The 25742-nt window shown below is 51.1% G+C and overlaps 11 protein-coding genes across 11 annotated transcripts in view; 6 read left to right on the forward strand and 5 right to left on the reverse strand.

Annotated features, from left to right (window-relative positions):
- POSPLADRAFT_1057782 (hypothetical protein) overlaps positions 1-391 on the forward strand; it is a gene marked incomplete at both ends in the record, with an annotated part of 2768 nt that extends 2377 nt beyond the window's left edge. The window contains one exon of the mRNA XM_024480954.1: positions 34-391. Within this exon, the coding sequence (XP_024337631.1) occupies positions 34-391 (358 nt within the window). The remainder of the gene's footprint in view (positions 1-33) is intronic.
- Positions 392-662: 271 nt separating this feature from the next.
- POSPLADRAFT_1146312 (hypothetical protein) lies at positions 663-6431 on the forward strand (the record flags this gene model as incomplete). The annotated part of the gene is made up of 19 exons (XM_024485915.1): positions 663-1046; positions 1097-1243; positions 1337-1385; positions 1434-1526; positions 1593-1885; positions 1993-2085; positions 2142-2196; positions 3842-3962; positions 3986-4052; positions 4107-4181; positions 4236-4621; positions 4996-5064; positions 5143-5168; positions 5246-5271; positions 5322-5342; positions 5400-5543; positions 5601-5889; positions 6125-6178; positions 6256-6431. The coding sequence occupies 19 exons, from the start codon at positions 663-665 to the stop codon at positions 6429-6431; spliced, it is 2568 nt and encodes an 855-aa protein (XP_024337632.1).
- A 2135-nt stretch (positions 6432-8566) lies between these two features.
- POSPLADRAFT_1040257 (hypothetical protein) lies at positions 8567-10369 on the forward strand. The gene is made up of 5 exons (XM_024477709.1): positions 8567-8740; positions 8790-9135; positions 9195-9669; positions 9726-10045; positions 10109-10369. Exons 1-5 carry the CDS (start codon positions 8579-8581, stop codon positions 10195-10197), a joined length of 1392 nt encoding a protein of 463 aa, XP_024337633.1. The 5' UTR covers positions 8567-8578; the 3' UTR covers positions 10198-10369.
- Positions 10370-10558: 189 nt separating this feature from the next.
- On the reverse strand, positions 10559-11278 carry POSPLADRAFT_1040258 (hypothetical protein; the record flags this gene model as incomplete). Its single annotated transcript, XM_024477710.1, has 1 exon — positions 10559-11278. A coding segment is annotated over one exon (237 nt), but the record flags the coding sequence as incomplete, so codon positions are not given.
- Positions 11279-12616: 1338 nt separating this feature from the next.
- Positions 12617-13649, reverse strand: POSPLADRAFT_1146962 (hypothetical protein; the record flags this gene model as incomplete). Its single annotated transcript, XM_024486007.1, has 3 exons — positions 12617-12735; positions 12786-13087; positions 13141-13649. Coding segments are annotated over 3 exons (930 nt in total), but the record flags the coding sequence as incomplete, so codon positions are not given.
- POSPLADRAFT_1145686 (hypothetical protein) lies at positions 13631-14231 on the reverse strand (the record flags this gene model as incomplete). The annotated part of the gene is made up of 2 exons (XM_024485823.1): positions 13631-13987; positions 14037-14231. Coding segments are annotated over 2 exons (552 nt in total), but the record flags the coding sequence as incomplete, so codon positions are not given.
- Positions 14232-15103: 872 nt separating this feature from the next.
- Positions 15104-16170, forward strand: POSPLADRAFT_1182039 (hypothetical protein). Its single transcript, XM_024488888.1, has 4 exons — positions 15104-15722; positions 15779-15811; positions 15863-15987; positions 16042-16170. Exons 1-3 carry the CDS (start codon positions 15153-15155, stop codon positions 15941-15943), a joined length of 684 nt encoding a protein of 227 aa, XP_024337637.1. The 5' UTR covers positions 15104-15152; the 3' UTR covers positions 15944-15987; positions 16042-16170.
- Positions 16171-19376: 3206 nt separating this feature from the next.
- On the reverse strand, positions 19377-20523 carry POSPLADRAFT_1147024 (hypothetical protein; the record flags this gene model as incomplete). The annotated part of the gene is made up of 3 exons (XM_024486013.1): positions 19377-19510; positions 19577-19781; positions 20092-20523. The coding sequence occupies 3 exons, from the start codon at positions 20521-20523 to the stop codon at positions 19377-19379; spliced, it is 771 nt and encodes a 256-aa protein (XP_024337638.1).
- An 843-nt stretch (positions 20524-21366) lies between these two features.
- POSPLADRAFT_1146586 (hypothetical protein) lies at positions 21367-22483 on the forward strand (the record flags this gene model as incomplete). The annotated part of the gene is made up of 4 exons (XM_024485952.1): positions 21367-21403; positions 21566-21646; positions 21706-22174; positions 22231-22483. The coding sequence occupies 4 exons, from the start codon at positions 21367-21369 to the stop codon at positions 22481-22483; spliced, it is 840 nt and encodes a 279-aa protein (XP_024337639.1).
- Positions 22484-23494: 1011 nt separating this feature from the next.
- Positions 23495-24370, reverse strand: POSPLADRAFT_1057790 (hypothetical protein; the record flags this gene model as incomplete). Its single annotated transcript, XM_024480955.1, has 4 exons — positions 23495-23800; positions 23855-23927; positions 23983-24127; positions 24310-24370. The coding sequence occupies 4 exons, from the start codon at positions 24368-24370 to the stop codon at positions 23495-23497; spliced, it is 585 nt and encodes a 194-aa protein (XP_024337640.1).
- A 756-nt stretch (positions 24371-25126) lies between these two features.
- Positions 25127-25742, forward strand: POSPLADRAFT_1040263 (hypothetical protein; the record flags this gene model as incomplete). The annotated part of the gene is made up of 4 exons (XM_024477711.1): positions 25127-25328; positions 25383-25408; positions 25464-25548; positions 25605-25742. Coding segments are annotated over exons 1-3 (171 nt in total), but the record flags the coding sequence as incomplete, so codon positions are not given.

Consider the following 25742-nt stretch of genomic DNA (forward strand, 5'->3'; position numbering starts at 1 on the left):
CGAGCTACTTGGCGAATCTGCTGGTATCATCAGCATTGATATTGAACCATTCCTACCGACCATCCTCGATCATGGTGGTCCGTCGGCCTACCCGCATACGCGCGCTCAGCGTTTCCTGCCACTGAACCTCTACTTCGGCTGGGAGCTTTCGCAATATGACACTGACTTCTACAATGCGATTGTCGCAAGTGCAGCCGTCCTTACTGCGGTGGCCTTGGTTGAGGGCCAGACATCCGTACAGGACGCACCACACTATCCGAACTATGCGGTGTACGGAACTCCGTTGAACTTGGTATATGGAGCTGCCTTACCCGAGCTTATTACCCTGAAAGAATTGCACGATCCGACCAACATTATGGGGTTGGCAGGGGGATGGAAGATACCAATGTAACTGCATTTATCCTCGTATATAGACAACAGTCTGCATAATTATACATAACCCATTCACTACCGAGTACTGAGTAGCGATGATCGATAACCGGCGCTAAATGAGCACTGCAAACAAGACAAAATAACGCGTTCGCGTAACGGGCGCGTGTTACTTTAACGTATCGCTGCCTTCTTCGGATCGTTGCTGGCATCAACTGTCCCTTAACCACTCTCCAGGGGTCCTACGCTCCGGGAACGACTTTCAGCTACATACTGAGACAATAGAGAACATCATGGCTCCCGCCAATAATCAGTCTAAAGCTCAGTCTGCGGACAAACTCAAGCAGAAAAGCCTCATGTCATTCTTTGGGAAACCATCGACCAGTACTCCTGAGAAATGCGAGAGTAACAGCTCGAAGAAGGCTGGGAAATTGACGTCTCCTTTCGCTTCTAAAGACGTTCTTCACGACACGTCCTCAGACTCGCCCCTACTTGAGGTTGCCACTCCACTATCCAAAAGCAACACGCGGTCGTCTGGCATCGTCGATGCAACCTATACCAGAAGTTCAGACGGAGGATGGAGTGGAAAAGACACACCACCCACAAGTGACCCCATCGACATTGACATGTTGTCGGACGAAGATGATGGCGCAAGCGTGAAAAGTACAGCCAAGCCTGTGAGTGGCACAACAATTCTCGTTCTTCTCTTTAGTCATTATGTGTCTAGCCTGCACTGCGGCAAAAGCGCAAAATCGTCCTCGACGAATCTGACGAGGAGGGTGGCCAGATAGACGCGGTCGCGTACAAGGAAGGGTTGTCTGCTCGAAAGCGCTCTCCTGGGCGTACAGCGAAAGGCCCACAGAAGAAGCCCCGCGTTTCCACGATGCTCTCTGGCGAGATAACTGATCCCAATAACGACAATAGCGACGATGACGATGCCATGTCTCGAGTGCGTTCCTTTTCGCAGCGACTAACTAAATATGAGAAACCGTCCACGAAGAGCAAGGCTAGGAAAGGTCAGTGCTATTCACCGACGCGAGCGCGTTTTCCTAAACACTTCTTAGTCGCTCCAAACGATGACGATTTCATTGTGCCTGATGATGTGGACGAGGACGAAGATGAAAGTTCGCACCGGAGTCGCTCACGAGCGTCGTCCCGTATGTCTGAGACAGAGTCGTCGCGCCCATCTTCGCGTTTGTCCGCATATGCGCATTCCTCTACAGTCTCTGAGGCCGAGTCAGACGTCCCCGAGCGGCCGAAGGCAACAAAGAAGACAGCCAAGCACCCATACCTCACAAAGGATCAGGCATCTGGCGGCAGCAATACGTTCCTGACTGCAGCGGAACGACGCGTACAAGACAAAAAGGCGGAGAAGAAGAGCTCGGAAGATCCGTTCTATTTCCTACAAGACGTAAGAGACAAGGACGGCGTGCGTCCAGGCCAGCCAGGATATGATCCGCGTACCTTGTATATCCCACCTCAAGCCTGGAAGGAGTTCACTCCTTTCGAGAAACAAGTGAGTGTTCACAATGTTGGCGGCTTACACAATCATCTCATCATTTACCACACGTGTAGTTCTGGGAAATCAAGCAAAATCATTTCGATACAGTATTATTCTTTCAGAAAGGCAAATTTCTAGAACTGTACGAGGAGGACGCCCGGATTGGTCATAGTGAGTTTGACTTGAAATTGACGCACCGAGTAAAGATGAGCATGGTACGTTTTAAACGCTTACATCCATGTCTTGGGGACCTTTAGTGACCCTCGACTAGGTCGGCGTGCCTGAGATGGCATTCAACTTCTGGGCGGCGAAGTTCCTCGCCAAAGGTGTTGTACAGTTTCACCATCGCATGCCGTGTATTGACGGAACTGTGCTTGTCTGGCATATCCTCTCATAGGATATAAAGTAGGACGAGTGGACCAGGCCGAGACCGCACTTGGAGCCGAGATGCGTCTTGCTGCTGGTAAGAAAGGCGGGAAGGCCACAGAAGACAAGGGCAAGGACAAGATCGTGAGGCGTGAGCTCAACAAGGTGTACACGAACGGAACTCTCGTGGATGAGGCGCTGCTCACCGACGAGCAAGCCGGTCACTGTGTCTCCATCAAGGAGGAAGAGACGCTAGAAGACAAGGATGGCCGACAGGCCTTCGGAATCTGCGTCCTTGATAGCTCTACCAGCGAGTTCAATCTGAGCGCCTTTGAGGATGATGTCTGCCGTACTAGGCTCGAGACGCTCATGCGGCAACTTCGTCCCAAAGAGATTATCTTTACGAAGGTACTATACCCCCTTTCGCATGATTGTTCCAAAATTAATTCTTGAGGCTTTCCCTCTTGAAGGGCAACCTATCGGTGTCGACGACGCGCCTTCTTAAGGCCATTCTTCCTGGAAATTGTCTGTGGACCAGTTTGCGTGAATGCGAGGGCCTCACATATGAGAAGACTCTTAAGGAACTGAAGAAGTTGTATCCCGCGTCTGCCGACGACGATGATCTAAGCGATGCCGCGCATGGTCTAAGCACAGCTGTGCCTGAAGCGATTCGGGAGATGGCAGGATGCAAGAGTGCGATTGAAGCTTTGGGGTCCATGATCTGGCATGTATCCTATTTTTGCACCTGTTTGAACTAAGTTGACAAGTATATTCGACAGGTATCTCAACACTCTTAATATCGACAAGGAGATCTTGAGCATGAAGAATTTCAATATCTACGACCCCATGAAGCGTGGTCAGGGCCTCGTTCTTGATGGGCAGACCCTTGCGCATATTGAAGTGGGTATTCCTTTGGCGTTCAATGAAATCTGAAAGGTATGACAGTCGACAGGTTCTCATGAACAGCGAAGGCACTGAGGAGGGTTCATTGCTCAAGTTGCTCTCGCGCTGTATTACCCCATCTGGTCAGAAGCAACACTCTTTCAGTCATGCAAATCTGACTAGCGTCTTGAATCAGGCAAGCGACTATTCCGTATGTGGCTTTGCATGCCATTGCGTGACGTATCCGACATCGACGCAAGGTGAGTCAAGTCGATGCGAGATTGTTCCATTAGACTGACCATGTCGCGGCAAGGTTGGATGCTGTTCAAGATCTCATGGACCATCCGACCTTCGAAGCTGAATTCATGAAAATAGCGAAAGGTTTACCGGATCTTGAACGTATCGTGTCCCGCATACATGCCAAGAATTGTCGCGTGAAAGACTTCCTTAAGGTTCTGAAAGTAGGGTTTATGCATCCTACAGTGCTCTATCACCGCGTGTTAAAACTGGGTATTCTAGTCCTTCAAGAGTCTTAGCGGCGGCTTGTCTGAGCTGGCCGAGTCTGCCGAGTCTTTTGAATCGAAGACGGTTCTGGGACTACTTCGCTCTGCGCCCAATCTGCTGCCGAACATCAAACACGTAACTGCAATGTTCAAGAAGGCAGAAGAAAGTACGTGCATTTCGTCCTCTGGTAGTTCCTGGTTGTGACTTCCCTTCATCAAGACGCCGACGAACTGGTGCCAGAAGATGGAAAGGACAAGGTTTATGATGACATCATGGATGAAATACGAGGCCTGGAGGAGGAGCTCGACGATGAACTCAAAACGATGGAACGTAAGCTTGGGTATGCTGCGACGCATTTTTCAGTCGAGCCATAGCTGAGCCAGTGGCTAGCGTCAACTTGTCATATTGGCACAGTGCCCAGGGAACAAAGGTGTGAGAGACGTTATAGTCTGACTAATGAAATCTTGACGTTTGTGATACGCAGGAAATCTACCTTGTACAAACCAAACCCAGTCAGAAGAATGTTCCGAAGGACTGGACAAAGAATGGCAGCACGAAAGTGAGCATCGCGCACCCCATGATCTCTCATTGTTGATTGGACCGGTGCATGCAGGCGGCTGTGCGCTGGGTGGTGCCCTCTCTCCAGCCGACAATCCGTAAGTTGAAAGAAGCGCGCGAGAATCGTAACACTGCAATCAAGGAATTCAAAAACCGACTGTATGCGGAGTTTGACACAGACCGTGCAGTGTGGTTGCATGCTATTCGCGTCCTTTCGGAAATGGACTGCTTGTTCAGTTTGGCCAAGGCCTCGAGCGCTCTTGGGGAACCCGCATGCAGACCTGAGCTGATCGAAGGTGACGCCGCGTGGGTTGACTTTGAGGAGCTTAGGCATCCTGCTCTCTGTGCAAGCACCGGGCTTAAGGGCGACTTCATACCCAATTCCGTCAAGCTGGGCGGTGACGTGGGCAGAATAGCTTTGCTTACAGGTTGGTCTAACTTGTGTTCTGGATCTACGTGGATTGACTGATGCTCCTTGAATAGGACCGAATATGGGGTAAGGTCCTCTAGCAAGCCTAGATTTACGCATACTCATGGCGATCTTGGACGTACACAGAGGAAAATCTACAGTGAGTTCCGCTATTCTCGCTGGATAGGGGTGATTCTAACGGACGACTCAGGCTATGCGCATGACTGCTACTGGAGTCGTAAGTCAGATCTCCTGCCGGTCGACAATCGTTGTCCAGTCTGACGGATGGGCGGATTGATATTAGATCATGGCTCAACTTGGGATGTTTGTGCCAGCAAGACAAGCGCGGTAGGCACAGCATCACAGTACAATAGGAGTCCTATATACTTACATACTGATACCTTAGGCTATGTCCTGTCGATGCTATTCTTACTCGCATGGGAGCCTACGACAACATGTTTTCCAATGCAAGTACGTTCAAAGTTGAGCTGGATGAATGGTGAGGATTGCCTATTTCTCTACACTCGATGCTGAGGCAGCTTGAAGCTGTAAGATTTTGCGAGACGCCACGCCACAGTCGTTGGTGATCCTAGACGGTATGTAATACTACCACTGTGTGGTGTGCACTCTGACGCGAATGGCATTTGGGCATGTAGAATTGGGGAGAGGTACCTCGACATATGTGAGTGCACTTCTCGTTTGACATAGCGCCAACTCATGCATGCCATGCAGGACGGGATGGCTATTGCAGGGGTGAGTAGGCCGTAGGATGACTATCGGACTCATTTGATAACCGTATCATGTCCGTAGGCTGTGTTACACCAGCTGGCGACGCATACCTTGGCTCTCTCATTTTTCGCGACGCACTATGGTTCCTTGACTGACGATTTTGCATATCATCCCAACATTCGCAATATGCATATGGAAACAATGGTGGATGACGAGAAGCGGGAGGTTAGTGGTGTTCACCGACAGTCAATTTCAGGACGACTCTAAATGCATATGTCACAGCTGGTCTTTCTCTATAAGCTTATCGGAGGTGCCGCATCTTCCTCCTTCGGCACACACGTTGCCAGCTTGGCTGGGGTGCCCTCGGACGTCGTCGAGCGCGCAGATATAGTATCCAAGGATTTTGCACGGAACTTCAAGGAGAAGACCGACAAGAAAAAGGACAAGGTTTCTGGCCGGCTACCACTGGTCGCGCAGGCTGACTTTGCATACCTCTATGGACTTGCAACGGGGAAGGATGAGCTGCCAGAAAACAGAGTGCGACGCAAGGCAATTCTGAGCACCATCAAGGGTGCTGTGAGAAACTACTTAATAGCAGAGCCGTCAGCGTTATGAGACCGCAGCATGCTACGTCCCACAATGTCGTTCCAGTCGTGCTTTGCAATCGCTGTATTTATTTCTAACATGCACCCTTAATGAAGAGTCGCAGTACGGCATGCCGTTCGCGCCATTTTGCGTGGAAGGAATACCCGACGCCGCATTGCTGTCGGTGGTCGTCATGCATACATTGCCTCCTACCAATACAGGTGCTACAGTTAACAAGCTCTGGTCTCGCTGGGATGAAGTCTTCCTGGCGGTAGGTGCGGATATCAGCGACCATCGCAAGTGATAGCTATGAGTGACTGACTGCCTACGTATCACGTTATTTATTCCCCAGACACCTCTGCGACTGCCGACAACGGGTTCGATCCCACGTTGGGGTTAGAGTTGTTTGGGTTCTATCGACAACCTCATCAACGATCGTCCTATGCGCAGATGCATCATAACACACCAATGCATCCCCACTCTGAGCCTGGCCTTGCTGTCTCGCAGCTCTGCGGTTATCCTGTATAAAACTTAGTTGAGTACAAGTAACAATTGGGATGAGTGGTTCCGTACCTGGTACTCTTTGAACGCTCTCTCTAGGAAACCCGGTTCGTCCTTCTCGCGCTGCTGCCATTCTTCCATTATTCCTTCGCAAATAAACCTGAACCGGTACATTTCCTTCCTGCTGAGGCAGCGTGGATGTGTCTGGCCAGATGGATCTGTCCATGGGTTGAACGGGTGTTGGATACGCTGATCTGGCGGGAACGGTAGGGCGATCACATGCGAGTCGCGCCCCTCCAGATGAATCCACGAAGGAGATATATGCAGGCTATGCTCAGGATTGTCGGCGGATGGCGGATCAACAGGAATACAGAAATGCTGCCAGACCGTTGGCATAGTGGACAAGGTATTACCTCCGAGCGACGTTATTAAGCAGACTGAGGGTTTCGCCGTTATCCCGTTTATTCGCATCACCACACAGGGTCGAGACTTGCCAAAGGCCGACTTCACGGAACGTCCCGATTTTGTCGAAGGGACAGATGTTTGAGAGGCATAGGGAAAAAGCATCATGTCAAAGGGGGCATAGATGCTAACCGAGGTGGCGCGAATCTCTCCCACTTGATAGGTGCTGGCGGTATCGGGTGCAGCTTGCATAGTCAGATGGGGGGTGACGATACTTGGCGGACGCCTGGAGAGACGCGTTTAGTAGGCCATCCCTTGCAACTTATATTGTGTTTCTGTGGCGATTGGACAAAAATGGTATACCCAAAGAACGGTTTTCAGCCTTCCCACCAGTGCTTCTTCGAGGTCAAAGGACATATCTGTACTAGGCAGCTAGGAGACCACGTTCTCGTAGGCGTTCTCCAGCACTAGAAGCTGGAGCCTCGAGGCTGAAACGTCTTTCTTGTCTCGTACCCATCCGGTTTAATCCCGATCCCTACCACTGCGGATTAACCGGAGATGAGATGCGGGATGAAATCGGCTGGGTGCGAGACAGCGTCTTTCATGAATCCATGATTCAGGGTAATGAGCGCAAGCGCCCGCACGAGGAACTAGCCAGGATCTCCGGGAGGGGTGACAGGGGCTACTGCATTAAGGCTGTTGAGGCCAGTAGAAGATCGCCGTAAACCTTATCTCGATAGTCGAATTATACCTATGCCAGTAGCAGTCAAGAATCGAAAATGTATTACCGTCCCACCTGAGCGGTCTCGGCGCGCACCCAGGTTTACTCGAATGTGAAAGGCGTACGTGATCCTGGCCTTCAATTGGTTCGAAAAGTCTGGCAATGGGTAGTTCCGTTGAGATGCGCTGGACGGCGGCCGACAGCGATGCCGAGATTGGTTCCGAATGGCTCCCATTCGAGTTATGGGGACGGGCAATCCCTCGAAGAAAATATTCGCTTAGTAAGGACGACCGGGCTCAGGATCTAGTCAAGGTAATTAAGATCCCAGTACGCCCCCATAGCTACACCACTATCGAAGTATATACAAGAGATAAGACACAGTAAAATCATAGTACCTCTTCATACCCGCATTTTTCAGAAGCCTTTCGCTGCGAAGTATCTTGATGCGACCTGACCGCACACCCACGGACATGCTGTCCAAAAGAGGAAATAGTGCATTTCACCTCCACTGACATGCATGATTTGAACTTTTACTTAAGAAAACGAGAATTCCGCTTGCAAGATTTTGTCGCGGGCTTCTATCTGAGCACTTGCTCCTGGGAAAATGAGATACAATCGTTGCTGTTGAATGCTGTAGACAGGATGCCCAGTTTCAAAATAGTGAAATCTGCGAGCGCTGTTGGTCACCGGAAAGTGCCGGCTGGCAGAGAATTGCCCGTCCCCACGGAGAGGGCGAGCGGAGCCGCCAATAGGGGACAGGATCTCCGGCAGCTAAGGACCGGATCACTGACGGGGGCAGACCAAAACGAGTGCCGGGGCGGGCATCAGGGCGGTTTGGCCCGGGCAGGAAGCTTATCTGATTTGACCGAGTTGCGATTCCAAATGACATTATCTACTCACGCCCGCCAATATCGACCAAGTGATCAGGTGACAGCGCCTCCATTGTGCCCATTTCCAGGCTGTCCTTAGGTGGGGCACCACAGTGGCTCTCCCGTGAATCGTTCCGCCCATCTCTCACCCTCAGCTTGTGCTATACTCAGGATAAACAACGATGCAGTCGGGCTTGCGCACAACTGGCTATATTCCACCTCACGGCTCATATATCGCACTATGGCTGGATCCCGTACGCATGGCCGAATGCCTCGACGATGCGCGTCTTACGACCGTCGCGAGCGAATTGACACCCCGAAAGTATATAGCATATATAGATGAGGTGTGTGTTCAGCGTCCTTGGCCAAACGCTCACTAACTCAGGACGATAGGTCTATGACTTTCCTCTTCGTCGTCATCCATGGCATCGTTGTGTCATACAGTTCGTGGGGGTTGGCATGCCCAAAGACGAGCCGGAGGAATTCAAGACATCGAGTATGTGCACACCCATCAACCCCTCAAGTGAGCATCCAGCGGGCCGTGAACCCCTCCATCCGTCAAAGCCATTCCCGTTCCCAAATTGCTATCAGCATTCTTTCGGTTGTGCGATCGTCCGCATACCTACCCGTGACATAGATTATGGCGATGCCATAAGACTGTCTCTAAAGGAAAGGATGAGACATGAAGATTATCTTAGTGAGGATTGGGCACAGCACAACGCATTACGCGCACAACATAGTGAATATGATTTCTAACTTCATGTCGTAATGTGAAGTTGACCGTCACACTATTTCTAGGCCCTCCCCCTCTGCCTGTGGAAGCGGAGGAGGCCACAACATTTCCCGGAATCGTAGCCAACTCCGATTCACCTGTTCCTCCTATTGACGCCATGAATGTGCAAGACTGGCTTCAGGCGGTCGACTGCAGCGAGGATCAAGATGGCGCGCTATGTCCGCACGAGGATGCTGTTTCTGAGCACTTTGACGCTGCCATCACTGCAGACGATGATCGTATACCTACGCTCAACAGCGACACTGACACAGTGTACTCCGGCAGTGCCAACAGCGATGCCGACGCTGATAATCTCCTTCAAGTTAATGTTGACAGTGATGCCGACACTGAGGCCATCGTTGAGGCCGTCCTTGGTCCATTCCGTGCTAAAGTTGATGATATCGATGTCGTGCCTCTTGTCAACTACTCGTTCGATTTGACCGAAGGAGGAGAATGCGCTGATCCCCGTGGGTTTATTGAGGAAGCAGAGGCAATGGCCGAGTTCGTCATATTTCGACCTTTTCACCTCCTCATGCGCTAATTGCGAATTTGGCTAGGCTTATCCGGAAAGCACGCGATGGTACGCTGGGTGATCCTCGGGCGGCAACACCTGACAGTGTGGTGCCGTTGGCTCAAGGTGTGGTTGAGGGCACCACTCCGGAGCTTAATGTGGTACACGATGAGGCTCCCACCAATGCAGATTCCGGCAATGCTACCACAGAGCATCTTTCGGGCACTATGGAGACGGCGGTAGAGCGTTCAGCTGATACGCCGCCGGAGTCCTCGTCAGAGACTAAGGGCGAGACCACCTTACCGGAGCCGCGGTCAATCTGGCGACTGATACGAATGAAGAGATCCCCGCTTTCCTCGACAAAAGGTACGCAGTCGCGCACGTCCCTTTGTACCTCATTAATATGACCTTACGACCGTCACCCAACAGGCCTGGTGAAGCGAAGTCAGCGTCAGATCTCCACGCTGGCAGTCAACATCAAGAGACTCCTTTGTCTTCGGGACGTTCATGACGACTAGGATTATAACCTGACGACATCCTGGGTCTGAGGTCCTGGCCATTGGGTGGCCAGACGGCCAGAAAAGATTATCTGCTCGTGCTTTGTGATTGCTACTGATGTTAGTTGTGACGTATTCGTGTCGTGTTTGAAAATACATTCCATCTAATCAATAATGCAGTATTCGTTGCTGACTTCTTTTCGAAGGCTCTGACGGCTGCTTACGGTCTTCACGCACCACGCACCCGCGATCTACTGGCAATCTCGATTTACAAGTGCGGGAATATGCTACCGGGTGAGTGGGATAGAATTGCAATGCACTGCGGCCGAGGGCACTCATTCCAACATTACACTCGCACGCATGTCGGACCAAACTTCCAAAGGAACCCAAGGCATCTGTTGTTAACTCCTTCTGGTACCACGCACGCTACCTGCAGCCTGGAATACGGGAACAATGCGACCTCTCAGCTGGCTGGAGACTTCTCGGCAATATGCACCTTCTTCCTGGGCGCTGGTCAGAATTCGCTGGAAGATTCCTGCGGATGCAAGTACCGTGGCCTCAGATGGTGAGTCAAGTAGGCCGAAAGGGGCAGTGCGAGATCCGGAACAGGCAATGTCTTCCTGCTTCGGTCCCTGCTTCTATGAGAATGGAGACCACACCGATCAGATCACGTAATTTGCGAACACGACGGTCGTTCGTTCTTGTGTTACAGAGCTTTTGATTGGATAGAAGAATCTTTATGAAGGGGTTCTGGTGCATCAGCGCTCGGCGGCCTTCTGAGACCTGCATGCAATCTCGAGGCGTATGAGGGATCTAGCCTGGCATTCGTGTGCCTGCTCAGCGTGTGGTCGTGGACGATGACGAGAGCGCGTACTAGGAATGCCGCATGTCCCGGTAGATGGGTGGACGGGAGACGATGCGAAGCTCGGAGTCGGCGGTGCTGCCATGCGGTGCTACTGCTCATTAGTACCGCAGGGACGGCGGAGTTAATTCTCAATGATGGCAGGATTGCAAGGCCATCAAGAGATACGAGTGACCAAAAGGAGTCGGCGAACAGCGAAAGCAGGCGGATTGTCTCCGGCGTTGTGTGATAGGTGCCATTGATTCAAGATATGTATTCATGCGAAGGTTCGCAGATGCAGGCCACTTGTTGGTGCAGTATGTCCCTGTCGCCCCTTAGGCTCATGTAGAATTGGCTGGGCGAGTATCTCACGCCCAAGCAGCTCCGACGACACGACGTTGGAAGCTGTGGCATCTCTCCGATACACTTCGGATAAAGTTCTCGTATGTACATCGTGCGGTACTTACTATATCTGGGCCTTATCTTTGGTCACCGGCCGTCGGGCTCGCATAGGATCCTGGATGACGGAGGGGCTCTGGAGCCCATAGCTTTAAGGACAGTTAGCTCAGCGCTCACGTTCATGGCAGCCCATTCTTCTAATCTCATACAGTTCCATGAACATTCAAACAAGGTTACTTGAGTGACCCAGTACGAGAAGACGGCCGAGATCATGACCATATCCAGTATCTCGTTGTGTAGTGTAGCGCTGCGCCTTGCGACCTACTTTCAGCTCTTGGAACGGCTCCCGTCCACGTTATCAGCCCGGATAAACCATTTCAAATGCATTATCCTCCCTCTGGCTCCTCGACTCTCCTGACGACAAAATGATAGACCACGGTGCCACCCGCATGTGTGTGCGTTGTTTGGCTCAGCTGCCTATCCTGTTAAATACCGGTCTGGCGATCAGGCAACCGGCGTGATTTGACTGAAACCTGGGGTTCACAAAATTGAGCGTAGTTGTACGTGAGAAGCAGTACTTACTGTGATATCACTCTAGCGGGCCGCTTTCAGCCGTGAGTACAGGCAGGTGAGCCACATAGAGCATGTACACGTGGGCAGTAATCTCTTTCTGTCGTTCAAGCTTCAGATCTATCGGCGCATCCCATTGCGAGCAGGCGTTTGCTCGTCAGGTAAGAATGCATGTGATGTCCGGTATAGCGCCCGCAGGGATGTATTCACACATGTCTCTTGTGTCGCACGACACCCCGACTAGGACGCAGGTTTGTCCTAGTCGGAGTGTCGTGTGAGAGGACCAGGCAATGGCTACCGCGTGTATTCCATATGCACGCAGCTGAATGACTAATACCCTTCTTTGCCTCTGGGCGGAGATGAATGGACCGGATGAACAAAATCACTGCTCACGCGTCAAGGCTGGTGTCTCTGCTATCGCGGCAATACATGGGTAGTTGCGTACTGGAGGATACCATCATTCACACAGCGAAGTGAAAGCATATACAGTATAGCTGATCAAGATCAATGATATAATGAATAGGAACGTTTCCTTTTGTGAACAAATCCGTCGTTGTGGGCTCAGGCTGTGCTCCAGTCAGTATATTCTGAGTAGGCATCCATGGCGCCATACCCCGTATGAGAATACCATCAATGCTCGTCATCACGCACATTGCGGAGACGAACCGCTCGGAGAATGCTTGTTGAGACCGCAGTAATCCGGGCGCTGACACGACGTACAAGCCCAGCAAGCTTCGCAGGGAACCAAGCTTCAGGGAGATACATCAGTATTGTGTAAACATCGTGCGTGAACACGAACCTTTCGATGAGCGAGATGAAGTATTGACAACATCCTTCTCTGCGTGTGGCGATGGATCAGCCTCAGGCACGAGCGGTCTGTTCGCTGTCTCGAGTAGCGCCGTGGACAGCATATTGGCAAGGTGTTCGGTTGCTGTAGTATCCGAGTCGCTCGCAGGCAATCCCTGCGCAGAAGCGTGCTCCGCCGCAGGCACCTGGATGAGGCTCTCTTCCTTCTGGACACCGCCGGTGGGCATGGCGGCGACAACCGCTTCCGAATCGCTCACATCTTCTAGTGTACCGTCACGCGCCTTTCGAATGAGCCTGATGTGCACTCCAGTCAGCGAATCGAGATACCCATAGACATTGAAACGCACTCGGCCATAAAATTCGCTTCCTCCAGGAATCCACGGGGATCCGCAGGTTCTCCTCTTGCTGTCAAATCATATGAAATCCCGACCAGGGGAATCAGGTCAAAGGCGGGATCTGAGAGCTTTGGGAAGAGGAAATCATCAAACATCTCATGAAGGTCTTCCATCTCGTCGGCGACGGTACAGGTTTCGGACTCATTGCCAACATCGGCAGCAGATGGAGAACTGACGTCGTCACCGGACAGATCCATGCCCATGTCGGCACTGGCCACGTCGGAGTCAGCATCATCAGGACCGACCGGCTTCTCGCTACCGTCTGTTGTCTTGAGCCACTCTGCCACGCGATCCGCATTCTTCAGGTCGACGGCTACATCTACATCTTCAGCGACAGCTTCGGGGTCATCCAGCTGTGTATCCGGCTGCACTGATACCGGTCGTACCGGCGATACACCTGAGTTAAAGGCGTCAGCTTTGATGACTGAGGCACGTATCCCGACTATACATGACCTGTTTGGTCACGCAGAGTATCTTGCTTGCTTCTATCTTCATCCAATAAGCGATAATATCTGAGGATCTCTGATACAGGTAGCGATATGGCGTCTCTGTAGTCCCTCAACTCGGTAGAGATGCGCACCGTTGCGGAGACATGAGAATACTGATAGCAGTTCGCGAATGGGAACGATTGTGAAAGACGGAGAGGCTCGCGTCCTGTGGGATGTCGGCTTGCCGGATATATAGGAACACACATGTCGGACGTTATCTGTTGGTCTGGTTGGTCTTCCGGCATACCCATCCCAACAAATCGTATGACGCTACGATGCCATGGACGATCGGGCATGGGGAAATCTAGATTCTGTCGAAAGAGGTCAGATACAGTCTCGGACTAGCATACAAGATTATACCGCATCTACATGTGCAATATACTTGCGAGGAGAGAGTTTGCGTGCTGCCGCTCGCACGCGAGGGTTGTCAACGCATTCCGCCATCTTGACTGGGTCCAGCCAAAGAGCAAGGTATATGCCACGTGTTGGATCAAATTCAATTGTTGACAAGTCCGGCGGCATGGAGGACGAGGATAGAAATGCACGATGCGATGAATGAGCAGACGCGGGGGTGGGGTGGAGGGAGATGCTTAAGAGACGTGTGGTGTATCTTACGGCAATTACCGAACTCACTTAGTCAGCTCTTGAATGGACCCACAGAGACAAAATTATGCCAAATACTAGCCTGATCGCACACGCTATTGTCCCATTTACTTGGATCGATCTACTCGGTGCTATCTGTTGTGATGACTCTTGTGTCATTCCGCACGATGATCAATCTCACAATTATCACAAGTCTTTTGAGTACAATTTTCCATAGTTTGGAATTAAGTCCTGAATTGTTTTATCTTGTCGATAGACAGGGAACATAGGTCTGGCATTGGCCCTCACTGCTTTGACCATCATCGCACACTTACAATGCCACACGAGCTTGGTTCAGAATATTCGAGATTGAGATGGTCCACTCTACCATCATTATCTTCCAGGGAAGCCTTTAATGATTATGGGAGAGTGGTATCGTGGGTTAAAGGTAGATCGGCCGCCTATGTTCCGGTTCCACCGATAAGAATCAAACACCTCAAAAGAGCACTGCATGATTACGCCCCATTAGGCTCAGCGCAGACCATGCCGGGGGCCGATCAGCTGGTACGCCATAACATTTTATGCCATGAGTGTGCATTCAGTACAAACTGACATTTCGGGTCATGATGACCCACCGTTTAACTTGACCAGGGGCTTATCTGTAGGTATCGAGAAGCCGGCGAAATCGACGGGATCATTTCATCGCTTTTGTTGACAGTACCCGAGGGTCGCCTTGATACAACTCATGTAGCAAGCCTGCCACCTATAAATGTCTCGGAAGCCATGACCTTGCAAGTTGTGCTCACCGCGCTCTCTCTCAGTCTCTCTCTCTCTCCGTCCTATATCTCTCTCCCAGTCCTCTCTCTCTCAGTCTCTCTCCAGTATATCGCTGAAATGTCTCGCGCGTCGGCCCCCACCTACGAAGTTCAGCCTGGCGACATTTGTCGCATTGTCGCGAGCGTGCTTATTCCAATAGAGCAAGCGCTCGGTATCGCCGGCTCTCCGATGTACTTTACGAATGCGGGGCAGGACAGTTCATATACTACCAATTCATCCACGCAAAGCCCTCGTCCGTGCGTCTTCATGGGCAGGCTGGAGGAAAATGCTCCTGCTGTTTGCCTCATGGCTACCTACCATGGTAATGGCGTGGCCTCCATGCCAGAAGTATACCAATACTTCTCCTTACCTGTCGACCCGGACGTAGAGCCCCCTGATGGACGCGTCATCCATACTACTCCTCGATGGCCAGAATCGAGTCGTACCAATCAATATTTGATAGCCTATCTTATTGATCCTCACGTCGCGGTTCAAGAGCTGTGGCATGACCGCGGCAGTCGCACTCCTTCCCGTCTTGATGCGCTGGGGTTCGGAAATTTGACAACGACGTGCGACACCCTGAGACGGTCCTGGCAGCAGCGCATGCTAGATACGACTCTCAGGAAGCAGGCAACGGATGAATATCTGGTACGTACTTACTCCGTTTGGTAGTCAAGCCCTGACATACTGACTGTCATATGTAGAAGTATCGCCGCCGCAAACAGGGAATACCTCGGGTATGGCACGAATTGTTCGAACTTGTAGAATCATTGCTCATGATCATTCAGTCTCGTAGACCCTCTTCGCATAGCGGTCCTAGCGGACGCACAGGACCCCGATCGCCTATCGGCAACCTTGAGGGCTCGTGATTCTTCTTTAATAATACTCGTCCTCTCCTGCGGTTTCACTCAAAGTCTGTTGCGACATCTCCTTGCTATCTATTGCCAACTGACTCCACATCTATCAGACATGCGAGGTCCCGTCAGGGTATCCGGTGTGAATATGAAGGACTCATTTTGTGACCTCCCCCCTCCCCCTCCCCACTCTGCTCGTATCGAATGTTTGGTAATCATGAATGCATCTATCGTACTATGCTACAGTCTTCGCAGCGAACACAGTGCTAAGTAGTAGCACCCGCCTGGTAGCATCTCCGAGCAGTGATGTGCGGTCAGCGTCTATAGTTATCCAGCGATCTTGGGAAGGTCATGACTCTTAGGGTAAGCCCGGGGTTCTCTGACACAACGGTGATCGAGGTCATATTTCCTCTTTTGATATCACAGGATTGCTAGATGCTAGTCTGCGTGACTAACTATATACGGGCATGGATGACGGTGACTGCAACTCTTTTTTTCGCAGGTGGCGGGTCTAGCAATCGTGAAACAATCGGCTTTACATGACGTATTGGAAAGAATGCTCACTTCGCTGATCGAGTAGCGCTTCCTGCCTATCCGAGTCCTCGTCGAGATATCGAGATATTGATAAGTTCTTTTCCTCTCGCCCAGGGATAGCGTCACGGCATCGGAAAAATCCGTGATGTAAGTAGGTATGCGGACGGTGGCCCAAGCGAAAGAATGTTGATAGCAATTCGCAAATGGGAGCGGCTTCGACGGACGAAGGGGTTCACGACCCGCTGAGTGTTCGCTATCGGAATAAATAGGCGTGGACATACTCGAATAGATGCATTGTTCTGGCTGGTCCTTTGGCATGCCAATCCCTACGAAGCGTACAACACAACGGTGTCACGGACGATCAGGAAGAAGAAAGTCCTGGATCTATCGTCCTGCGTTAAAGAACGTTTGAGAGAAGTTTGACCTTCCAGGGGACACACAAGTTCCACATATGCGACATATTTCTTTGGTGTCAGTCCGCTCGCAGCAGCAGCGAGACATGGATCATCGAGGCATTCCGCCATGGTGACCGGATCCAGCCAAAGTGCGATATATGAACCGTAATGAGGCACAAATGTAGTTGTCAACGGAGCTGGCATTGCCTTCCTCAATCATTCAGAGGAGAGCCTCAAGAATGTTAAAGAGATGCTCACAAAGTTGCCTGTTGGTCGGATGTGCTGTTCAAGAATAGCATGCTTCGGGAAATGCCGAAGCTTGTAGAAAATGGGCTCACGAATGTGAGTGACCTGGCCTTAGAGCCATGTAGTCCGAGATCCCCCTGTGTCATCTACAGGCCCGATACTATGACCAAACATAATAAGCACGGCTTGATCTACATACAGAAACATTCGAAGTGTCGTCTCCCCACTGATGGGGGTGTGCTCTCGCGTCATGAGCGTAGATAGAACAGACAATGAGCATATCAGCACGTCAAGAGGACAACGTGCTGATGTTGGGGCAGAACTTAGAAGCTTCAGCATGAGTTACTCACCCATCAAACTGTACATTGTAGCAGCCCGGAGGACGGCGGGTACGGACTGTATCAATAGATGCCTGCATCTACAAACCTTCGCACGACCTGGATTTTAGTCGGACAATACCGAGACAATCCGCGGGTGGACTCTCCTGACCAAGTGATTCATTTTGCTGATTGCTGTCACATAACTCTTATTAGTCAGTCATACGTCTTGATGACTTTGCATGCATGGCACTAGCTCCGACTCGGAGTCCGTGCCCCGTATCGTCCCTCATCTACCCATCTACTGGACATGCGAAATGTTTGGACATCCTCATTGTTCTCCCATTGCCAAAGGCACAAAAGTCACATGGATCTCAAGATCGATCCATCAGGAGCCTCAAGGCTGCATGCAGGTCTCACCAGGCCGCTGAGTGCTGATGCACTAGAGAGTCTTCTAGCCAATCAAAGGCTCTGCAACACAGAAACGAACGATCGCCGTATTCGCAAATTACGTGATTTGATCCGTGTGGTCTCAATTCTCGTAGAAGCAGGAGCCGAAGCAGGAAGCCATTGCCTAATTCGGATCTCGCACTGCCCTTTTCGGTCTACTTGACTCACCATCTGAGGTCACAACACCTATCTCCGCAGGAGTCTCCCATCGAATTCTGACGGACAACGAGATGATGCATATCGCCGGGAAATCGCCTCCAGCCAGTTGAGAGGTTGCATTGTTCCAGTATTCCAGGCTGCAGGTAGCGTGTGTGGTACCAGAGAAGGCGCTGGCATTAGATCTTCGTGTTCTATTGGTTTGGTCCAGGGTCTCTCTTCCTGGCTTTCCCTGTGCGTGAGTAAAGCGTTGAAATGATTGATTAGATAGAAGGTGGTCTAAAAGCATAGCTACATCACAGCTAACATCGATAGTAATCATACAGCATGGTCTGATTGTGCTGCATGACTTAAGTGGACAGATGGCCGCCGTCTGTCCACTCAATGATCAGGAGGTCGGAACCAGAACGTCTCCGGGGTATAATCTTAGTCGTCATGAAAATCACGAAGCCAAAGGAGCCTCCTGATGTCGGCGGTCAGCGCGCAGACCTGATGCTGACCTCGCTTCACCGGGCCTGTTGGGTGTCGGTCTTGAGCATAAATTGATAAGACACACGGGAACGTGTGCAACTGCGCACCTTTCAACGAGGAAAGCAAAGCCCTCGTGCCACCTCCTCTTCTTTCGTTTCACGTGCCAGAACCTGGGCCGTCGACCTGACATTGAATAAACGGCATTGTCAGGTTTTGCCGCCCCATGATCTCCCAGCGCGCTGTTGCGTGCTTTTCAGATGAGCCCAGCTGAAATCATCATTAGCGCATGAGGAAGTGAAACGGTCTTAGCAAAACAAAATCAGTCATTGCATCTGCTTCCTCGATAAAGCCATGGGAGTCGGCGCATTCTCCTCCGTAGACGGTAAGCGTGCCACTGTTTTCGACATCGTCAAGGTACTTTGTGTTAGTGGTGCCATTGAGCGTAAATGTGTGATCGTCTTCTGTGGTGATGGCGGCTTTAAGGTGCCTAAAGACAATGACTTCGTGCATACGCCGGGCTTCATCTTCATCTTCACTACAGGCTACCGCCTGAAGCCAACCTTGCACAGTCACGGAATCCTTTAAGGGCGAACTCTGGCTTGGGCACGACCCGTACCCAAGCCAGAGTTCGTCCGATCCGGGATCACCCTGATGCCAAATGCCTTTGGCATTCTACTCCAAGGAAATATTGTGATAAATGAAATTTCATTCATCGCAATATGCCCTTGGAGTCGCTATACTTTACGTCGTTAGACGGCTTGCTACGAGATACGAGATAAAATAGCTTCATTGCACTTCATCGCCGATGTACCATCTCCAACACGTAAATAATGTAACGACCGGATGTATTCTCATCTGTAACTAGGGATACCGCTACCGTCAATCAGCTGCATAAAGCTGAAACTCCCATGGCAGCCTCTGTTTTGGCCCGTCCTCGCTGAACCATATTCGCCTCAATCGGCATGTGGCGTATACCTTGACGTACGAGACGTACGAGTACGTCCCTGCAGGTACTTGGTATAATCCCCTCTGTGGAACGCGCTGGCGGGCCGATGACGCGGTCGGTAAGGGCACGTCACCGTCGTCCTCGTCGTCGCTGTCCAGTGAATCCGCGTCCTCGTCTCCGTCGGGGCGCAAGAGAGAAGCGGACAAGAAGTGTGGAAGCAATGCGGGGAGGTTCAGGTTGATCGTACACCACGATGTGAGCAGACGGGAGGAGGACGACGGTAGTAAGAGGGGTAAATGAAGGAGGGGAGGGTTTCCCAGGCGGAGCAATGGCTCTCTCTGTTCAGTACTTGTTTCAGTACGCCTGAGCAAGGTACGAGGTGAAGCAAAGTAAATAGTTATGATCTCACACCAGGATTCCTGGCAATCTCGGAATAGGCTGGCCAGAAATCCCAGTACCGTCCCGACTTTGGGGTAGTGAGGCTGCTGTGAAACTCAACAAACCGACATCCTGTGCCATTACGGGAGTACACAGCTAATGGGCTGAAGTTCGAGCTCATGAAGCCCGAAATTGGAACGTTACGCGGAAACTCAGCGACATAAAGGCCATCATACTTGTTCGAGAGATTTGAACACAAAAGTACAGTACCTGGAATGTAGAGCATCTGACCACACCCTCTCTGCCAGACTGGTCAACCAATCCAATCTCCAAGGAACATTCACGGCCCATGTTGCGAACCTGGAAGTGGATCCAGGGATGCTTCATGCCGAGATGTCCACTAGGACCGTTGGCATCGCGAAATGGAGGGCAGCGGATGAAAGTTGTGCGAAGAGTAGGGGATTGGATATGCAGAACGGTCTGTTGTAGAGCATAGTCCGGTGCGCCTTGCTCGTTGGTAGAAGGTGAGACCAGAGTAGCCGGTAGTCGTGGATGTGGCAGAGACGTCGCGTCGTTGCAAAAGCATATGAACGAATCTGATGGTAGTGACTTGTCCGTGCTTGACAAAAAAGTACTAAGAGGCTCGCTCCCCGTGGACGAGAATATAGAGACAAGGCTAGGCTGAACATCAGAGGAGAACATAGAGGCGTGGGAATCAACTATGGCCGCGTCAAGAGCACGGATGAGCAGTCGACTCGTTTGCAGAATTCCTTTCATGCTGTATCGATCGTGGCAAATCTTCGCGAGATCATCTCGGGTTTCAACCACGACTTGTTATGATGTCTCACGCGATACCCTGTTGTTTCTCTCAATCCATGCGAAGGGTAAACCAGTAGAATCCCGTCGAGACTCATTGTGTATGTACAGCGTTGTTGACTTCGATTCCTCGCACACTGTCTCTCGTCCAATGCAGTACGTCATCACGCCTGCATAATTCACCGACCTCATTGGCTGCTTCCCCCTTCGCGAGGCGAGAACGTGATCAGATCATAGGGTCATCTTGCTTAGTCATACGAAACCGTTTCTGCGTCCTTCCCAGCCACATCCGGGTGCTCCAAAAGCAGCGCATTGTCGCTTCTTTCGAAGCGACATTTAAGCGGCAACTTTATACGCACCTAGTTTCGGAAACGGTTGTAGCACACGCAGCCGCGCACATGGTGCAAAGTTGTTACAGGAACTGCACACTGCTATACTCAGGATAGGCAACGATGCAGTCGGACTTGCGCACAACCGGCTATATTCCACGTCACGGCTCATATATCGCGCTATGGCTGGATCCCGTACGCATGGCCGAATGCCTCGACGATTCACGTCTTACAGCTGTCGCAAGCAAATTGACACCCCGCAAGTATATAGCGTTTGTGGATTCGGTGTGTGCCTAGCGTCGTTGGCCAACCGCTTACTCATTCATGACGATAGGTCTATGACTTTCCTCTTCGTCGTCATCCGTGGCATCGTTGTAGGTTACAGTTCGCGGGGGTTGGCATGCCCAGAGACCAGCCTGAGAAGTTCACAACATCGAGTATGTGCACGCCAATCGAGCCCTGTAGCGAGCATCCAGCGGGTCGTGAACCCCTTCAAACATCAAAGCCATTCCCATTCCCGAATTGCTATCAGCATTCTTCCGTTTGGGCGACCGTCCGCATACCTACTCGTGACATACATCACGATGATGCTGTAATAGTGTCTTTTGAGGAAAGGACGAGACATAAACAATACCTTAGTGAGGATTGGGCGCAGCACCAAGCATTACGCGCACAGCAGAGTGAATATAAATTTTGACTTCATATTGCGATGTGAAGTTGACCGTCACACTATTTTCAGGCCCTCCGCCTCCGCCTATGGAAACGGAGGCCCCAACATTCTCAGAGATCGTAGCCAATCCTGACTCATCTGTCCCTCCGAATGACGCTGTGAATGTGCGAGACTGGCTTCAGGCGGTCGACTGCAGCGAGGATCAAGATGGCGCGCTATGTCCGCACGAAGATGCTGTCTCTGAGCGCTTTGACGCCGCAATCACTGCAGAAGATGACCGTATACCTACGCTCAATAGCGACACTGACACAGAGTACCCCGACAGTGTCGACAGCGATTCCGACGCTGAATTTCTCGTGCTTAATCCTGACAGCGATGCCGACACTGATGCCATCGTTGAGGCCGTCCTTGGTCCATTCCGTGCTAAAGTTGATGATATCGATGTCGTGCCCCTTGTCAGCTACTCGTTCGATTTGGCCGAAGGAGGAGAATGCGCTGATCCCCGTGGGTTTATTGAGGAAGCAGAGGCAATGGCTGAGTTCGTTTTACTTGGACCTTTGCACCTTCTCATGCGCTGATTACGTTTTTGGCTAGGCTCATCCGGAAAGCACGCGATGGTACGCTGGGTGACCCCCGGGCGGCAACACCGGACGGCATATTGCCGTTGGCTCAAGATTTGCCCGATGGCCCTTCTACGGAGCCTACCAACCCGAACTCCGACAGAGTTACCATCAACCATCTCTCGGACATTCAAGAGACAGAGGTGGGGCGCTCAGTTGATACGCCGCTCGAGGCCTCATCAGAGGCTCAGAGCAAGACTGCCTTACTGGAGGCGCAGTCATTCTGACGACTGGTACGAGTGAAGAAGGGTGGCACGAGATCTCCGCTCCCCTCGACAAAAGGTGCGCAGTTGTGCATGTCCCTTTATTCCTTGTTGATGTGTTTTAAAGACCGTCATCCAACAGGTCCGGTGAACCGAGGTCAGCATCAGGTCTCCGCGCTGGCGGTCAACATTTGGAGACTCTTTTGCCTTAGAGATAGTCATGATGACTAGGATCATGCCCCGACGACATTCTGACTCTGACCTCCTGGCCATCGGGCGGACCGACGGCCAGAGAAAAGACGATCTGATCATGCTTTGTGATTGCTATCAATGTTATGTTTTGTGAAAATTCTCTATCTAATCATATCAATGCAGCGTTCGCTGCTGATTTCGTTTCGAAGGCCCAATAGCCATAGGGCACGCACGCATGGGCAGTGGTTTGTTTTTATCGTTAAGCTTCACTTTTATCAGCGCGGCAGCACGATTGGCCAGAGGCCACATAGCCCGACCAGGATGACTACAGACCAAAAAGCTAGCAGCCTCTGCCGAGCGCTGAGACGGGTTGTAGAACGCGCATCCGCGTACATGGTGCAAGGTCGTCATAGGAACTGCATTTACATTGGTCGAGCATCTTTAAAAGAGAATTAGTGATATTTGTTGAGTTGTGGGAGTGTCGAGAAAGTGCGTACCTACCATACACGGAACCAAGGCGTCACAGCTGGGCCGCTGAACGGCCAGGTATCAATTCTGGGCCGTGTTGAAGTTCTTTGAGAGTCTTCTATTTCCTCTCGGGGGATTTCATTGTTCTGATGCGCCGCTCTCTCGCGGATGCACTGTCAACTTTATAACTGCGCTGTGATGACCGTAGGAATAATTTCCTCTAATCCAGGATAGCAATTATGAGCGTATACGGACTCAAATACAAGCCCATACATCAATTGGTCACGCTGGCACCTTCCATCCACCCGCAAGACCCATCACATTATTTGGATCGTATGTCCGCTTCAGCTCCACGAGCGTCGGCAGCGCGGTGCCTCAGATGTCCGAGATCGGTGTCCCGTACAGCGAATAATTCGGGTAGTGCGGCACGCCTGAGATGTTCGTTTGCCCCTCCACCGCAGCAGACGTCAGATTGGTCGCAGTCTGCGTGATCGCAGCATAGTACTCGCTGTCAAAAGTCTCGTCCGACCAGCTGAAATATATGTTCAACGGCAGGTAGCGCTCAGTGCGCGTCCACGGGTATGCCGACGGGGCTCTGTGCGTGAGGATGGTCGGAAGGAACGGCTCGACATCGTAACTGATGATCTGGTCCGAGTTGAGTTGCAACTGTTCGGCCCAATACTGTCAGAGGCATCTTATCAGGAAGCATCAACGTCAGACTGACGATGAACAGACCTGGGCTTTCGTGAGCACACCATTCAGAATGCCCTCAGTGATTTCCGTCAGAGGCACTGTATTTTTATATCCGCTGCAAGGCACATGTGAGTCCATTGCAAACGACAACCTACGACGTGATGCATTACCGGAGGTTGGCTGTTTTCTGCACCGGCTCGACCTGTATCAAGGATAGGAAAGACCGTGTCTTGACGTTGGTCGCCAATGCCGGTATTGACAGGAAGTCGTCAAAAATCCACGACGGAGGATTAGTGTTGTTCACGGCCCAGGCTCCTGGATGATTCCGAGGCTGTCGCAGAAGATGTAGGTGCAGCCATTGACCCGAAGAATGCGGATCGCGTGATGGAGTGGCTCAAGACAGCGGATGTTAGCGAGAAGCCGCTTGACGATGCTACTCCCGACGTGGCCGGTGCTGACATGGCTGCGTCCGGTGACAACGTCGATTCGCCACCTACCGCTGATGATGGCGATGAGTCCGAAGCCTGTACCGTCGCCGACGAGATGGAAGACCTTCATATGATGTTTGATGCCTTCCTCTTCCCAAAGCTATCGGATCCCGGCTTCTATCTAATTCCACTGGTTGAGATCTCGTATGATTTGACAGCAAGAGGAGAACCTGAGGATCCCGTGGATTCCTGGAGGAAGCGATTTTCATGGCCGAGTGCATTTCCAAGTTCATGTGAATTTTGATTCGCTGATTGGAGTGCATGTCAGGCTCATTCGAAAGGTGCGTGACGGCATATTGGAAGACGTGAGCGATTTGGTATTGGATGCCTTCCCGCAGGATCTGGACGCGTTGCAGATGTTAGAGCGGAGGTTGAACTCAAATCTGCATTCTAATGAGATTCAGAATGGCAGACCGTAGCGCCCTTCGTATATTATAGTTTCCTAGAATTAGACGCCAACTAGATCGCCATTGCATCAGCAAAAAGGAACGCATTATGTATGGCCATGCATGTACTCGTATGGCCTTGTAAGGTCCGGCCAGCTTACGAGAGACCGCTATTGTTTTACAGTCTTGTATTGCCATGATGATAAATCAGCGGGGTGATGTAAGAGCCAAAATAGGTAGCTAGGCCCATATGACTATCGAGAGCATGCAAGGCTGGCGAGGCTAGCAGCCTACATAAGGTCATGCATGGTATAATATTATACCAACTATTGTGATACATTGCCAGACCGACTAATGATTGTATAGGCTGCATCCATAACACTAATCAATCCACTGCAATATCGGTTCGCTTCCGTGACAGACCAGTCACCCGCAGATGATCCAATCAAAATACAACTGTGGCATATTATTTATCGGGTGTAATACATTACATAGCAGGAGAAATGCACAGGTGCGAAAAAATGGTGGGCCGCTGACTACAGAGCTGCATCGATGACAGCGGGATGACGTACCTCTACGTTAGTGAACTGCCTAGTGCACAATATGTTGAAATACGAGAGATTGGAATCCTCTTCAACAGAACTGAAGTCGTATATTAAGCAACCAAGGTCAGCATAGAAGTCGCCTTAGGCTCACCTGAGCAGGGAGTTGACAGCGAGAAACTACAGGAATTATGTATCAGTTTATGTCGAAAATACGAGAGCCTCTGACACATACTTGTTACACCAGCCAATAGTCTCCTCATACTACGTAAGGTGGCCTCGAGTGCCGTGCAGGAACTCGTGCACAAGTGCCGGAAGCCCTGTCAAATTGAGCACCGTGAGAGCTGTACACCAGGACAAGAACATTTTCATGCACCAAGAGGCCTCGAAGCAGGCTTTTGAGGATGTCATCCGGATCATGACTACTGTATAAGAAAATTCCGCAGATTAGACACCTACATCTTCGCTACTTTCCTGTGAGATTGCTGAAGCAAATCATCAGTTGACAATAATA

Source organism: Postia placenta (genome assembly GCF_002117355.1).
Source record: "Postia placenta MAD-698-R-SB12 unplaced genomic scaffold POSPLAscaffold_9, whole genome shotgun sequence".
Lineage (NCBI taxonomy): Eukaryota > Fungi > Basidiomycota > Agaricomycetes > Polyporales > Adustoporiaceae > Rhodonia > Rhodonia placenta.

Bases quoted from the DNA above. Each gene is read 5' to 3' on its own strand.
- POSPLADRAFT_1040257 (XM_024477709.1), top strand. From the start codon at position 8,579: ATGCAGTCGGGCTTGCGCACAACTGGCTATATTCCACCTCACGGCTCA. The intron at 8,741-8,789 runs GTGTGTGTTCAG...TCAGGACGATAG, and splicing joins ATATAGCATATATAGATGAG to GTCTATGACTTTCCTCTTCG. The intron at 9,136-9,194 runs GTGAATATGATT...CACTATTTCTAG, and splicing joins CGCATTACGCGCACAACATA to GCCCTCCCCCTCTGCCTGTG.
- POSPLADRAFT_1182039 (XM_024488888.1), top strand. From the start codon at position 15,153: ATGTCTCGCGCGTCGGCCCCCACCTACGAAGTTCAGCCTGGCGACATT. The intron at 15,723-15,778 runs GTACGTACTTAC...TGTCATATGTAG, and splicing joins AGGCAACGGATGAATATCTG to AAGTATCGCCGCCGCAAACA. The intron at 15,812-15,862 runs GTATGGCACGAA...ATGATCATTCAG, and splicing joins GCAAACAGGGAATACCTCGG to TCTCGTAGACCCTCTTCGCA.